General features: G+C 45.3%; 1 protein-coding gene and 1 long non-coding RNA gene across 5 annotated transcripts in view; one reads left to right on the plus strand and one right to left on the minus strand.

The window, feature by feature from the left end:
- stab2 (stabilin 2) overlaps nucleotides 1-13,907 on the plus strand; it is a 42,800-nt gene extending 28,893 nt beyond the window's left edge. For all 4 annotated transcript variants that reach the window (XM_040048308.1, XM_040048307.1, XM_040048309.1 and 1 more), the window contains 25 exons: nucleotides 509-628; nucleotides 695-739; nucleotides 805-891; nucleotides 1,016-1,156; nucleotides 1,305-1,433; nucleotides 1,808-1,879; nucleotides 5,456-5,632; nucleotides 5,846-5,935; nucleotides 6,019-6,165; nucleotides 6,598-6,657; nucleotides 6,738-6,861; nucleotides 9,239-9,388; nucleotides 9,464-9,568; nucleotides 9,742-9,849; nucleotides 10,236-10,429; nucleotides 10,529-10,670; nucleotides 11,258-11,391; nucleotides 11,482-11,647; nucleotides 11,933-12,039; nucleotides 12,114-12,233; nucleotides 12,311-12,457; nucleotides 12,780-12,890; nucleotides 12,967-13,098; nucleotides 13,243-13,353; nucleotides 13,539-13,907. In XM_040048308.1, the coding sequence (XP_039904242.1) occupies nucleotides 509-628; nucleotides 695-739; nucleotides 805-891; nucleotides 1,016-1,156; nucleotides 1,305-1,433; nucleotides 1,808-1,879; nucleotides 5,456-5,632; nucleotides 5,846-5,935; nucleotides 6,019-6,165; nucleotides 6,598-6,657; nucleotides 6,738-6,861; nucleotides 9,239-9,388; nucleotides 9,464-9,568; nucleotides 9,742-9,849; nucleotides 10,236-10,429; nucleotides 10,529-10,670; nucleotides 11,258-11,391; nucleotides 11,482-11,647; nucleotides 11,933-12,039; nucleotides 12,114-12,233; nucleotides 12,311-12,457; nucleotides 12,780-12,890; nucleotides 12,967-13,098; nucleotides 13,243-13,353; nucleotides 13,539-13,598 (2,979 nt within the window). In that variant the 3' untranslated portion in view covers nucleotides 13,599-13,907. The remainder of the gene's footprint in view (nucleotides 1-508; nucleotides 629-694; nucleotides 740-804; nucleotides 892-1,015; nucleotides 1,157-1,304; nucleotides 1,434-1,807; nucleotides 1,880-5,455; nucleotides 5,633-5,845; nucleotides 5,936-6,018; nucleotides 6,166-6,597; nucleotides 6,658-6,737; nucleotides 6,862-9,238; nucleotides 9,389-9,463; nucleotides 9,569-9,741; nucleotides 9,850-10,235; nucleotides 10,430-10,528; nucleotides 10,671-11,257; nucleotides 11,392-11,481; nucleotides 11,648-11,932; nucleotides 12,040-12,113; nucleotides 12,234-12,310; nucleotides 12,458-12,779; nucleotides 12,891-12,966; nucleotides 13,099-13,242; nucleotides 13,354-13,538) is intronic.
- On the minus strand, nucleotides 7,378-8,892 carry LOC120744161. The gene is made up of 2 exons (XR_005698313.1): nucleotides 8,328-8,892; nucleotides 7,378-8,072 (listed from the first exon to the last, which is right to left on the minus strand). It is a non-coding gene; the product is annotated as an uncharacterized LOC120744161 (long non-coding RNA).
- Nucleotides 13,908-14,547: the final 640 nt, after the last annotated feature.

Raw genomic sequence — 14,547 nt, forward strand, 5'->3', positions numbered from 1 at the left:
CACATACAGCCCATAGTAGCACCAAATCACAGCAGCACTCATCTTGGTGCACTTTCCCTGTAAGAAAACACCAACTGCGAGGCAAGAGTTACACCCATAAGTCCTATTGTGAAGGAGGAAGCTTGTTAGGCTGCTCTATTCAGTGTTCCCAGGACAATAATAATGTCCTCACCTCCTTTAGCACAGGAACTGTGGTAGTCGTGTTTTCAGTCAGTGTTCTGGCTCTGGTAAGGCTCACCTGACTGAGCTGGTGACCCAGGTATGCTGCAGAAGAGCAGCATACAGCCACCTGTCTGCTGTCCTGTCAAGACAGCAAAAACAACCCTGAAAGCTGTCTGAGGCTGATGTGCTTCCTTTTCTGGTCACTGAAGCTGAGGTTGAGCGTTGCACATACAGTTCTAGGTTTTCATGCTGCTCCTGTCTCTGTCAAAGGTTTCTTACTTTTATGCTGTAAAGACCACACCAATTCAAGCTGTTACCCTCTCACGTGTTGATGCTGATGTTCCAGAACAATGGCGGCTGTCATCGGAATGCCCGGTGCAACATGACAGGTCCAGGCACTCAAAGCTGCACCTGCAGGCAAAATTTCATCGGCGACGGTGTGACCTGCAAAGGCACTGTGGCGAGGGTGAGCAGCTGAAATACAATGAAAGCGGCGCCGCAGGGCTTTGCACTAACTGTTGTCTCGTTACAGGAAATAGAGACACGTCGACACACGGACTTTTACTTTGGTCTGATGGTGAGTAGTGCTCCCCTCTGTCGCCCCCTGCTGGTGGAATTGCATTAACAGAACTCTGTTTTCAGATAATGGAGATTTCCCTGCAAGGGCGAGGGCCATTCACTGTCTTCATTCCAGACCCCGAGGCCTTCAGGACAAACACTTCACGCGAGGTCAGACCTTTGGTTACTGCTGGACAAACATCAGCGTGTCTTTGAAGACACACTGTAATTACATCAGAGTCTGGTCAGCTCAGGATGAATCAGAAATTAACAAGTTTGTATTTTTATCTTTTAGATGAGACGGAAGAGAGAGCGGTACGCTAATGTCCTGCGCAGCCACATCGTCATGTGTCACACTCTCCTGGCTGCTGACCTGAGCCAACCACGAAACCTGACATCGCTGTCTGGACTCGTGCTGACCACCAGCATCACCCAGGTCAGCCCTCAGCTGGTTTAATAGATTAATGTCTATATTTATGAATCCTGCCAATAAACAAAGGCCGAATCGATGCTTTATTATAAACGAGCATTCTTCAGTTTTATTTCTGTTATTGGGACACTTTGTGTTTGGCTTTTTTTTTCAGGGCAGTGTCTTCATCAACCAGGCAAATGTGACAAAGAGCGATGACCTCAGTGTGAATGGAATCATCCATGAAATTGACAGGATTCTGTATCCGCCAGATGTGGACAAAGACAGTTTTATGCTTGCCCCTGTAAGTATCCATCAGGTCATTTTGGAATAAGAAATCAGGGAAGCTGATGCTGAATGGATCGACTGGTTAGAGCTTTATTATCATATAAAAGAATGACCATTGTTACTGAATTATAAAATGATCACTGAATGCTTTACTGTTACAGTGACATGTTAGTTAATAATGTTTACCAGCTGTCTATTATTTCATGTTTATGAACATGACCTGTTTAATTACTGTTTAAATAACATGTAAAATGCTAAATATATTCTAAAATCTATTTATTGCTATAATAGCATTTTTTCTAGCTCATTGAAACTGTGAGCAGCTGTCTGACTGTAGACTTTCTGGATGTAATGTTTCATGCACACCTTCATTCTGATGGTTTCCTGCAGGATGACTCTCAGCTGAACCTGACCGATGTGGCTGCACGTCACGGTTATCGAACCTTCTACAAACTGCTACAGGTAACACGCTACAACTTCCCCTTCTTCCTTCTCACTGACAACAAGAGCTGCTTATAGAGAATTAGCTGGTTGTGTGTGTTTTTACTCTAATATTGTATTGTAATATTGCACTTTAAGGTGACTGTTGTTCTGAAGTGGTGCACCAATAACATATATTACAGCCAAAGTGCTTAAACCAATATATCAATGTTAACAGAGCAAAAGAAGTGTGTCACTGTTGTTCACTTTGTCCGATCATTGCTCAAACATGTGGAGCACAACAATACTATAACTAATACCAGCAAAGCTCATGTTAAAATGAGATACTACACAACTACAAGCAGCATTAACACAACATTTAGACAAGCTGCACAATGACATCACTTCCTCTGGATTTTATAACAAACGAACACCTAGACTACAACATCAGGACACACATGCAAACTCCCTCACACACTCACACACATATAATAATAATAATAATACTACTAATACTACTAATAATAATGCATTTTATTTGAGGGCGCCTTTCAGAAACCCAAGGTCACCTTACAAAGAACAAAATTAATAAAAGGAACAATAGTCATAAAATACATAAAATAAGTTAAAATTACAAAACAGAGCTTGACAACAGATAAAATCAGCATTAAAGCGAATAAGCCAGTTTAAACAGATGTGTTTTGAGCTGTGTCTTAAATACGGAGAGGGAGTCAATATTTCTTAGTGCAGGAGGAAGAGAGTTCCAGAGCCGAGGAGCAGAGCGACTGAAAGCTCTGTTCCCCATAGTGATAAGGTGTGAGGACGGAACAGTAAGATGAAGAGCAGATGATGATCCGAGAGGGCGGGAAACAGTGGTGATATGGAGCAGGTCACACAAATATGAAGGAGCAGATTTATGGATACACTTGTATGTAAGGAGTAAGATTTAAACATTTATCCTGGCTTCTACAGGCAACCAGTGAAGCTGCTGAAGAACTGGGGTAATATGAGCTCTTAACGGAGTGCAAGTTATGACCTGAGCTGCAGAATTTTGAAGGAGCTGGAGTTTATGAAGGGACCTTTTAGGGAGACCAAATAGGAAGGAATTACAGTAATCAGTACGGGATGTAATAAGACTATGGACAAGGATGGCAGCAGCATGGGGAGTAAAGAAGGGACAGAGTGAAAATTTATATTATATTTTCGGAATATATAACCAAGAGGGAGCATATAAATAATGAATAAAAGAGGCCCTAATACTGAACCCTGGGACACACCAGCAGAAACAGGATAGAGAGTTGAAGAATAGGATTTAAGTTGGATAAACTGAGTGTGGTCTGAGAGATAGGAGGTGAACCTGGCAAGGGGGGTGTGACTAATACCAGTGGAAGCTAACCGGTTCAGGAGGATATTGTGAGAAATGGTATCAAACGCCGCACTAAGATCAAGAAGGATGAGGATGGATAGGAGACCAGAATCAGCTGCCATCAGAAGGTCTTTGGTCATTCTTAACAGAGCAGTTTCTGTGCTATGATTGGGGCAGAAATCCGACTGAAATTGTTCATAGAGATTATGGTCATTGAGATGTAAATGAAGCTGGGTGGCGACAACTTTTTCAAGAATTTTTGAAATAAAGAGGAGATTTGATATAGGGCGAAGATTATCAAAGTTTTTGGGGTCTGCACCAGGCTTTTTGAGAATTGGGATAACAGAAGCCTTTTTCAGTGCTTCAGGAACAATTCCAGTGTTCAGGGAGGAATGAACAATATTGGTTATGAGAGGTGCTAACGAGGGAAGACAGGCTTTAACTAACACAGTAGGGAGAGGGTCAAGTTGACAGGTGGATGACTTAGATTTTTTAATGAGATTAGATACGTCAGTTATGGAGGGAAGGGTAAAGCTTGAAAATAACTGACAGGAAGACAGTGGGGGAACCAGGAAGTCTACTTCAGAGTCAGGAGCTCCTAAAGAGTTAAGTTGACGTGAATGTCAGAGATTTTACAAGTGAAAAAAGAGATAAGAGAGTTGCAAAAATCAGCAGAATACATGTGGGAGGGGAATGTGTCTGGAGGTTTTGTAATTTTACTGAACAATGAATAGAGGGACCCAGAGTTACCTTCATTAGAACTAATTAAACCAGAGTAGTAAGCAGATTTGGCTGAGGCAATGCAGTCCTTATAGAACAAAATATGATCATTGTGCATTTCCTTATGTACAGTAAGTCTGGTTTTCTTGAATAGACGTTCGAGTTGGCATCCTTTAGCTTTAAGGTGACGCAGGTCGGAGGTAAACCATGGAGCTGAACGGGAAAATGAGACAGTTCGATGTTTAAGGGGAGCAAATATGTTAAGAAGGTTATGAAGGTTGACATTATAATGACAAACGAGTTCATGAGGGGTTGAGGAGCAGTGGATAGATGGAAGGTCATGGACGGCAGATGAAAAAACAGCTGGGCTGATATTACTAATTTTCCTAAAAGTGATATTACGAGAGATACAGGTTTTGGAAGCGGTTATGTTTGCATCAAAAGAAATAAACATATGATCAGACTGGGGAAACAATGTGGCTTTACAATGGGTGGGGGTAATGCCAGAACAACAGACCAAATCCAGGATATGACCTTTAGAGTGGGTAGGAAATTTTATGTACCAAAACTTTCCAGGCAGGAGGTAAAATCTCTGGAAAGAGGGATTTTATCATTGTCCATATGAATATTGAAGTCACCAGCAATGATCAGATTTGGAAAAAGTACAGAGAAATGAGTGAGAAGAGCAGAAAATTCATTTAAAAACTCCTTGTTTGGCCTAGGTGGCCGATAAACAGTACATATGATGGTGGGGGTAGATCCAGGGAGCTGTAGTGCAATGTATTCAAATGAATGGGAGGGAGGGGCAGAGACAGGGAGTACTTTCCAGTGCTCCTGGTGAATTATCGCGAGACCTCCGCCCCTCCCCGAGATGCGAGGTTGACAGGTGTAAACAAACTCAGATGGAGTGGAGTCATTGAGAGAAACAAAGTCATTGGGCTGTTGCCATGTTTCAGTCAAACAAAGAAAGTCCAGCTTACAATCACAGAGGAGATCATGTACGAGATGTCCCTTACCAGTGAGAGAGCGGATGTTTAATAGACCAAACTTGATGTTGGAGTTGCCATGCCTGACAGTAGGCTTAGTTGATTTAGCCAGGTGGGCCAGCACACTGTGGTCAACAGCCCGGTCAGTCTTGCAGGGAGGACGACGAGTTTTTGACCAGATGGAAAATATTGAGTTAGTGTCACTGATGTTGAACTTCCACCGAAGCCCTCGGTGGATATACCTGCGGCGGGCTGGAAGGCGATGTCCGGGTAAAAGTATAGAGCCACAGGTGGAGAGACAGCCAGGCAAAAACGGAGCCGCAAAAGATCCGTAGCAGAGTACTGGAGAAGAGCTGTCGCCGGGTGATGAATGATGGATAAAAAAATCCCAGGTGAGCACGAGCCACACCAACACCCTGTGGATCCGCATCTTAAGCCACCAGTATACTCACACATAGATGGATGGAGTGGACTGTGGAGTGAACTAGCAGAAGGGCTGGTGTCCTGTTAGCCAGTTTTATTCGCATGAAATCTCATGTTTTTCAGGACACAGGTGTAATGGACCTGGTGAATGATATCATGTACCAGCCGGTGACAATCTTCCTGCCGTCAGACGGTGTCATGGCATCTCTGCCGCAGGAACAGAAGGACTTCCTGTTCCACCAACACAATCGACCCCAGCTGATGGAGTACCTGAAATACCACATCCTGCACAGCCAGAAGGTAAAAATTCTTTAGAGGGTACTTTTAGAGAAGCGTTAGACACTTTACAGCATGGCAGCTGGAAGAACAGCTCTGAAAGATTTGATAACTGGGATAAAATGTGAGGGTGCCTCAGGCAGGTTATCGCAGAACAAACATGGTGCCGTGGAGGTAAAAACGCTGAAGCAGGTCAGGTGGTTTCTCAGGTTTAGTTTAAAATGCCTTTAATCTCAGGTTTACGCTGAAGGACTGATCTTCCTGGACTCGGCTCGGAGTTTGCAGGGTTCGCCGCTCTCCTTCTCCTGTGGTGGGACAGACAACATTGTGAGTACTACAGTAAGAGAAATCTACAGCAAAGACAAACATGACAAACATGGACTCCAAATAACCAACTGTCCTTTGAACAGGGAGAAATCTTCATCAACAACAGGAAGTGTCGGATTGTTCAGAGACACCTCATCTTTAAAGCGGGCATTGCCTACGGGATCGACTGCTTGCTAACTCCTCCCAGCCTCGGAGGACGCTGTGATGAACCAAGAACCTTTGACCTTCCGGTGAATCCTCACTTTACTGTCTGAGATGCATCTGAATGCTACCTGGAACAACCAGACATACTGATTCTGACTGTGTAAACTGTTAATGCTGATGGTGTTGGAGCACGGGTTGTTTGTAACTCGTAGGCTTGAGTGTGCTCACACAGTGAAAGTAACGGTGAGAGCCTGGCCTAATCTACAGTCTTAGAGGCCTGCTGTGTTCATGTTTTAGTTTCTGGTTATTTTTCCTGTAGAGGTGAAACAGTCTGAAAAATGATTTAGAGCACCGAGAGCCTGGCAGTGGAGTGTGACACAACTCCACACTAGTGTGGGTTTAAAAAAGCTAGATGGTCCTAAAATCAGTCAAACATTTCCCACAGCAGCACAAATAAAAAGATTTTTGCAGGTGAGCTGATGGTTCATTTGATCTTTTCTTTTCTTCTTCTGTGGTAGACAAGCTGTGGAGGATGCAGCTTTTCTTCCACTCGCTGTCCTGCGGGAGGCATTCGTAAGGTCTGAGTCCCATCTTTAACAAACTCACTGCCTCTGTCAGGCTGAGCCTCGAAGGAAACGTCTCTGTTTTTTGTGTTCAGGAGGTTCAGAAGTGTGATCTGCCCACCTTTTCCTTTGCTAAGAACACCGGCTGTCGCCCCATCTGCACCTTTAACATGTGGGAACCAAAGTGTTGTCGTGGTTACTACGGACGAGACTGTCTGGGTGAGATAACAACGTCATCTTCATATTAAAACCATTTCTTCAGTCTTTCTTAAATTTGTGAAACTTTTTTAGGGGAAATTGAACAGTTTTTGTTGTGTGACAGAATATTCAGCTTCTTATATCGTTAATTAAAAGCAAAGATTAAATATCCTGATTGGCTGCGGTTAGAGTTAGGGTTGGTGCTGAGGTTATCACTGATAATGATTTGAGGGTCTGTCCCAGTGAGAGGTAGGGTACACCTGGATAGGTCACCAGTAGGGATGCACCGATACCACTTTTTTGGAAACGAGTATGAGTACGAGTACTTGCATTTCAGTACTTGCCGATACCGAGTACTTAATAAAAACATGATTTAAATTTACAGGTAACAGCTTTAGTCCTATAATTTAACAAAAAACAAACAAGGGACTGGTTTGGAATTAAGAACATTTATTTAAAATGAAAAGCATGTTGTATGTAACATATTACAGAATAAATAATTATGAAAAAAACAAATTTAAACAGTGACAGTGCAACTCAAGTATTTTTTTCAGTTTATTGTAAACTCTGCCGCTTTGGACAACACAAGGGGCATTAATAAACATCTTTGCTATTTAGTGCACAATATTTGAATAAACTAACAACATCCACCAACATAGAACTGTGGCAGTCAGTGCAACTGAGGTAGGTATTAACATCAAGTCTAAGACGACTCACTTAATGGAGAGAAAAAGTGAGTGGCAGGGTTTTTTTTTTTTTTTAAGAAAAGTAGCTTTTCTGCATTATCAGCAGTCAGACTGTTTCTGTTTTTATCTATAATGTGTGACACTGAGCTAAAAAGCCTTTCACTTTCCACACTGCTACATGGGGCTGAGAGGTATTTACGGGCTATTTTAGCCAAAGTGGGGAACCTGATTTTGTTGACACCCCAGTACTTCAGAGGACTGTCTTCACGAGGGCTTGGGGCCTCTCCGAGGTATGTGTTGAGCTCAATGGCAGCACCTGCTGCCAGCGGCTGTGCTGCCTGGGGCTGCTCCTTAGCGATTTCGTCAAATAGAGTGTCCAGACTGCTGCTAGTGCTGGCCTGGGCCTTGAGGAACAGTTTAGCAGGAGGTTCTGCAGCTTCTGCCCGACTCCCCTCTGCCTCAGCTCTGGACATCATCTGCAGCTCCTGCTTCAGGTGCAGCTTGGCCTCTGGAGCAGTGTTGTTGGAGAAGAAGCGATCTTAATACCTGCACAAAATTCATAAAAGTATTAATATGTGGAAAAATAGGACTGATTTTAGTTTCCCCTAAACCACTGTGACAAATGCCAGCCATTTGACTTTCTGGTAATAATAAGGGAAATGTATTTCATATTATATATATATTGCATACATTTGTATTTGTGTATTTTAGTTACAAATTTATAATATTTCAGATGTAAAATAATCTTACATTTAGTACTGTAGCTATACTCATTGAATACCTATAGCACACAGACTTTACCTTGGGTCGAGTATGGCGGAGATGAAGTACAGTGGTCCTAGTCTGTTTCTCTGTTTAGAAGTCTCACTAGCACAGTCACAGCTGGGATGACATCAGAGGCTAGTGCGTCGTAGCTGCTCACTTTTTTAGTTAGTTCCTCAAAGGGGGCGAGGATGGCAACAGTCTTCTCCATAAGAGCCCATTGGTGAGCGGTGAGATAGTCAGGGAGTTCGTGCACTCGCTTTTGCTCAATGAGGGACTGGAGCATGTAATACGTGCTGTTCCAGCGCGTCTGTATGTCCTGCTGCAGTGTCTTTATTGGCTGGTTGAGCTGTCCCTGAATGTCATCGAGGCGGGAGTAGGTTAAGGCGGAATGTTTAAAATGCCCAACTATTTTCCGTCCCACTGCTATAGCATCAGCTTTGCTCCTCTGTGCTAATAAGCGTGGGTAAATAAGCGTGGGTAAACTCTTTGTACTCGTTGTCGTGTTGGGATTTTAGGTGCTTGATTAAATTACTTGTGTTAAATGCGCTACCTTTTGAGCCTCCTCTGAACAATTTCGCTGAGCACAATTTGCAATCCGCCTTTGTTTTCGCGTCTTCTCCCAGCTCCGAGCTGCAGCCGGGGCCTGGGGGCGGGCACTCGGCGCCTGTGATTAACCCCTTACATGCCGCTCAAACATAGACAGGTCTCAGACCGTGGTATCGGTCCCCGGTATCGGGGGACTTATAACGAGTACTGGTACTTTAGAAAATGTGGTATCGAGGCCGATACCAGATATCGGTATCGGTGCATCCCTAGTCACCAGTGCTTCAGTGAGCATTTCAAAATGCAAATGATCTCAGTGACATCATATAAATGAGCAGGTTACGTCACTGATTGATTTGATTGATTCAGCTACTGATGGACTGCCTTCTCTGCTCTCTGTGCAGGGTGTCCTGGGGGGTTCGAATCTCCCTGCAATAACCGTGGGAAATGTGATGACGGTCACCTTGGTAACGGTACCTGTACCTGCGACACAGGTTTCAGAGGCACGTCCTGTGAGCTGTGCAGTGATGGATTCTATGGACCCACCTGTAAAGGTGAGTAATAGACGGGGTTTTCTCTGCGGCGTCAGATTGTAACACTCTTACTATCCTGACTTGCTTGTTTTTCAGCCTGTAACTGCTCAGAGCATGGGTCATGTGACGACGGGTGGAAAGGTACGGGTTTGTGTTTCTGTGAGGCCGGATGGACCGGAGACCGCTGTGACGTTCAGCAGAGTGAGTTCATTTCCTTTGTTGGCTTAGACTGAATTAGATAAAACCGATCAGTCCTAAAGACACTCGCCAGCTCTCAGCGCAGTTCAGACCAAACCCGAGAATAAAAATACTCAGGTATGAAAAGTAGATGTTTGTGCACTTTAATCACACTCATGTTTCTGTGTCTCCTCCAGCTGAGATCTTTCAATGTTCTCCAGCCTGCTCTCCAAAAGCCGTCTGTAAGGCAAACAACACCTGTGAGTGCCGGCCTTTTCATGAGGGTGACGGATTCACTTGCACAGGTAACAGTGGACCAGCATGAGGTGCCATCTCTCTTTTAACCTCTTTCAATCTCATTTAACCCGAACTCTTTCATGGCATGCATTTTTAATTTCTCTGTGCTATATTTATAGTGTTCAATAGAACACTATAAAGTCACAGTTGAGTAATGATGTGCAAAACTCTTTATTTGATGTCTGAATATAGCAGAATTTTTCCTGAGTACAAAAAGAAAATGAGAAACAACAATTGTGCTCCTTTGAGCAATATGGGTCATTTAAAAGCCATTTGAAAGAGCAAAATTTAGTTTTGTGATCTAGACAACCCAAAATGTGATGTCCCCATATGTGGATGCCAGGTCCTTGGAGGTTAAATGACGGTAGCTGAGTGTGTACATCTTTCCCTGCAGTGGTGGACATCTGTCAGATCTGGAATGGAGGCTGTGCTAAGGGGGCCAAGTGCTCACAGAATGGAGGTAAGGTGAGCTGCACCTGTCCCAAAGATCACACTGGAGACGGGTTCACCTGTCAGCCCATCGACCCCTGTGCATTAGGAGACAATGGAGGCTGCCATGAACACGCTGTATGCACCATGACGGCTCCGGTAAGGACGACATGGGACTTGTTTTCTAAGGTTACACCATCAGGTCCTCCTTACCTGTAAACTGTGTGTGTGTGTGCGTGTGCGTGTGCGTGTGCACAGGGGAGGAGGAAGTGCATGTGTAAGAACAACTACATCGGAGATGGAGTGACCTGTGAGGTCAAACAGCTGCCTATCAGCCGCTGTCTGCAAAACAACGGCCAGTGTCATCGCGACGCCAAATGCACCGACCTCCACTTTGAAGGTACACGTGAACGTCATTCAAGTGGAAGCTCATTGGACGATGAAGTATTGAGCAGGAGTGTTTCTTGCAGGGTGAATGCATATTGTTATTGTGAGCGAGGTCATGACGTTTGCTTACAGCAGCCGATTTAACCCTTGGAGCTCGAACCCTGACTTTTTTTTGAAGTGGAGCAGAAAGTTTGTGTCTGTTGTGATGTGTTTACAAAGATTAATATTTTCCTGCTGATCGTCAAATCTTTCAATTCAAATTTCTCTGAGCCTCATTTGTGTCAGCAGCAGCTACACACCAGGGGTGTTGCTGCACAGAGTAGCGGGTATTTACTAAAACATACATGGAGTGTTTAAGAAATTTACTGTTGTTTCAAATGAATCATCAATGAATGAATAACTCTCAGAATATCTCTAATTATACTTGAATCATAACTTTTTGTACCTTCATGGAAAAAGAAGACATGTATGAATTCATTAATCTGTGTTCCTTTTTCTTCCCTGTAGGTGGAGCTGAGTGTTCCCTTCACTGATAACCTTGACATGCTGAACTTCTCCCTCACTATTTTTCGTACATTCTGATATTTATGTGTTGTGCAGATTCGATGCTCGGTGTGTTCCACTATCGTTCCAAGAAAGGTCAGTACAAACTGAACTACACGGCGGCTGGGCAGGCCTGCGCTGCAGAGGGAGGCCGCCTGGCCATGTACACTCAACTGGCCTACGCTCAGCAGGTCAGTGAACACATCACAGTAGCTCCCGGAAAATTGACGTCAGCCCCTGGCACTCCTGCTGAAACATGTCGGCTGTATGTGGCTCTGCAGGGCGGGCTGAACATGTGTGCTGCTGGCTGGTTGGACCAGGCCCGGGTGGCGTACCCCACCACCTACTCCAACCCAAAGTGTGGCTTCGGACACGTGGGCATCGTGGACTACGGCACCCGCAAAAACCTGAGCGAGACCTGGGACACCTTCTGTTACAGGATGCAAGGTGAGGGAGGAAGATGATGACACGTCTGGCTTCATGTGAACACGAGTGAAAGTAAATCTGTTTGTCAGATTTCTATAATGCAGACAGTGTGTTTATTAAGATATGAGCAGGTGAGGTGCACTTTATTTAAAGTTTGTAAATACTTAGTAAAATTTGGCTGTGAGGGAAAAGGCACATTTGTTCCTTCACAGTAGCTGGAAGTCTGCACAGACTAGGTTTGTTAGTTGAAGCGTGCTCAGTGCCATGGTTACGTGCAGATGATCTGCCCGTATATCTTTGTTTCAGAGGTGAAGTGCGAGTGCAAACGAGGTTACACTGGGGACGGTTTCAGCTGTACTGGAAATCTGCTGCAGGTCCTGAGATCCACGCCGAGCTTCTCAAACTTCCTCACCGTGAGTGACGTCAGATCGCTCAGATGCCACTGATCATTGCCTGCACGTGTACAATCCTATCCCTCCTTCTGCAGCAAATCCTGAACTGCTCCCAGGCTTCCGAGTCGGGGAAGCAACTCGTGCAGCGTCTCAGTAACCTGACTGTCCAGTCCACTCTGTTCGTACCTGACAACAGCGGCCTGCCCGGCAACCAGGTGAGCCATTCACCAGGGCCCTTTAATTTTGTCACACATACAGTTACATCGGTGTGCTCACCTGTGCGTTCCTCCAGACTCTGTCTCTGCGTGACATCGAGTTCCACCTGTCGGAGGGTCAGGCTTTCCCTCTGAGCCAGCTGAAGAACGGCAGCCGGATCAGAACTCGAGTCGGCAGTCTGACCGTCCTCGGAGTCGCCGACCAGCTTGACCCGTCGGCTCTGGTCAGAAACAAGCTCATGCAACTGTCATGCACCGCTACACTAACACGCCTCTCTCCTCCTGCTCACTGCGTCAATCTGAATCAGAGGAGACCAAAAGTCTTCTGCAGCACAGTGATCTGACCTAAACGTGCTCAGAGTGCCCCCCTCATGTTTATGGGCTACCTTTGCTAAAGCGCCGCCTTTCCAACTCATTTAGGTGTCTGAGAGAGCAAACAGAACTGTCCTGTCTCTGTGCGTATGTGTCTGAGTGTGTCTCTGAGTGTGTGTTTGTGTGTTGTTTCTGTTGTTTGTATGAAGTTCTAATCTGGTTTCGTTCTCTCAGTCGTTTCGTTACATCAACGACCACTTCGTCAGCGACTCTGACATTATGGCTGCCAACGGGATCATCCACGTCATTCAGGGACCCCTAAAGGCCCCGGCCCCTCACCCACAGGTGAGTCCGACCTGCCTCCATAATCAGAATGCACACTCCTTATCTGACCCCCTGAATTCTCTGATTGGCTCTGCAGATGCATGTGGCGCACAAAGCTGGGATGGGCATCGGCGTGGTGCTGCTGATCGCGTTGGTGGGCGGAGCCATCTTTGTGGGATACCGCTTCTACCGTAACAACACCAAACCCTTCCAGTTCTACTACTTCAAGGTCAGACTGGAACTTTGCACTGAGGCTAAGGTTCTAGGGGGAGTGCTGTCAGTGTGACGCACCTCATGACATTTTTATTTGACGCAGCTTCACTATCGATCTTCACTCGTGTAACTCGAGTTACTCCTGTGGTTGCTCTGACAGGAGGATGACGGGGAGGAAGAAGCTCCGCCCACAAACAGCAGCCGCAACATCTGTAACCCGGTGTATGAAGCGGCGCCAGCGGCTGGCGAGTCCAGTGCGTCGGCGATCACGGTGAGTCATCGGCGGACGTTTGTGCAGCTCAGAATGAAAGCTGTGACCAACGACCAGACTGCAGTCTGCTCTCGGTTTACAGCACGCTCTGTTTCATTCAAACCTTTCAGGCTCTCACTCTGACGACTGAGAGGAGGATTTTATTCGCTTTAATGAGCAGTCAGGTGATTACACTGTGTTTGCAGGTGGACGACAAACACGAGGTGGAGAACGCAGGAAGTTACGACCTGCTGCAGATCAGCTGAGAGGGAAGTGGAACCTTGGCTGATGTCTTTACCCCTCGGTGGACTGGGACCTCTGTGGCCAGCTGAGTCTCCGACACTGCCGGTGCAGACGAGTCCCGTTTCAGGCTTCTCTCTGTGAACTGAAGGACTGCTTCGCCCAAAACTTAAAGTTCGCCTAGCAGAGTTGGAAACAACACAACAATGCTTTTCATTTTCTCTGCAGTCTCTCATTTATGAAATGATTCCTGTATAAAAAATATTTTACAGCAGATATGTTTAAATTAACAGATATAAATGAAAAACTGCAAATAAAGCAGAGCTGAATGGAAATGCTGTCGTTTCATGGCCTCCATCTGCCTGTCAGAGAGTCGTCCTCATGACTAAATACACTGAATGTGGATACTTTGATGTAGTGATGTCACTACACGCACAAACACACACAAGTGCAATAGGCAGAAATGTAAAATATGAGAATCTGTGATGAATGGATTAATTTCCTTGAGTTTTTCTGTGATTGTCCCAGAAACACTAGGCTGGGTTTGCTGTTCAGGTAAAACAACCAGGTGTGAACCGGCTTCACTGACACAGCCAGGAAGGAACTCATAGTGGGACTGAACAGAACACTGCAGGATTCAGAGGTCACTGACGGACCGTTGCCCCCTGCAGGCCACAGCTCGTTATACACTTAATGTGAAATGTAATGTTTTACCCGGTCGGTCGTATGCACAGCGGGCAGACTAGGAGCAGCTGGTTATAATCCAGTTTCCCTGCATGTGCACGTGAAAGGGGCGGTGTTGGCACCATCTGACTAATCTACAAGGGGCATTTCATATGTCACATGACTATGGCACCTACACCAGAAACATACCAGTTTAAGTGAGCTGGACACTGTGGGGCCCATGTGGGTGTGACCACAGTGTCTGCTTGGTGGTTTCTGTTAATTTTTCTGCACCAAACTTCTTTTACCACA

The sequence above is a fragment of the Simochromis diagramma genome, unplaced genomic scaffold (assembly GCF_900408965.1).
Source record: "Simochromis diagramma unplaced genomic scaffold, fSimDia1.1 OVJJ01000557.1, whole genome shotgun sequence".
NCBI lineage: Eukaryota > Metazoa > Chordata > Actinopteri > Cichliformes > Cichlidae > Simochromis > Simochromis diagramma.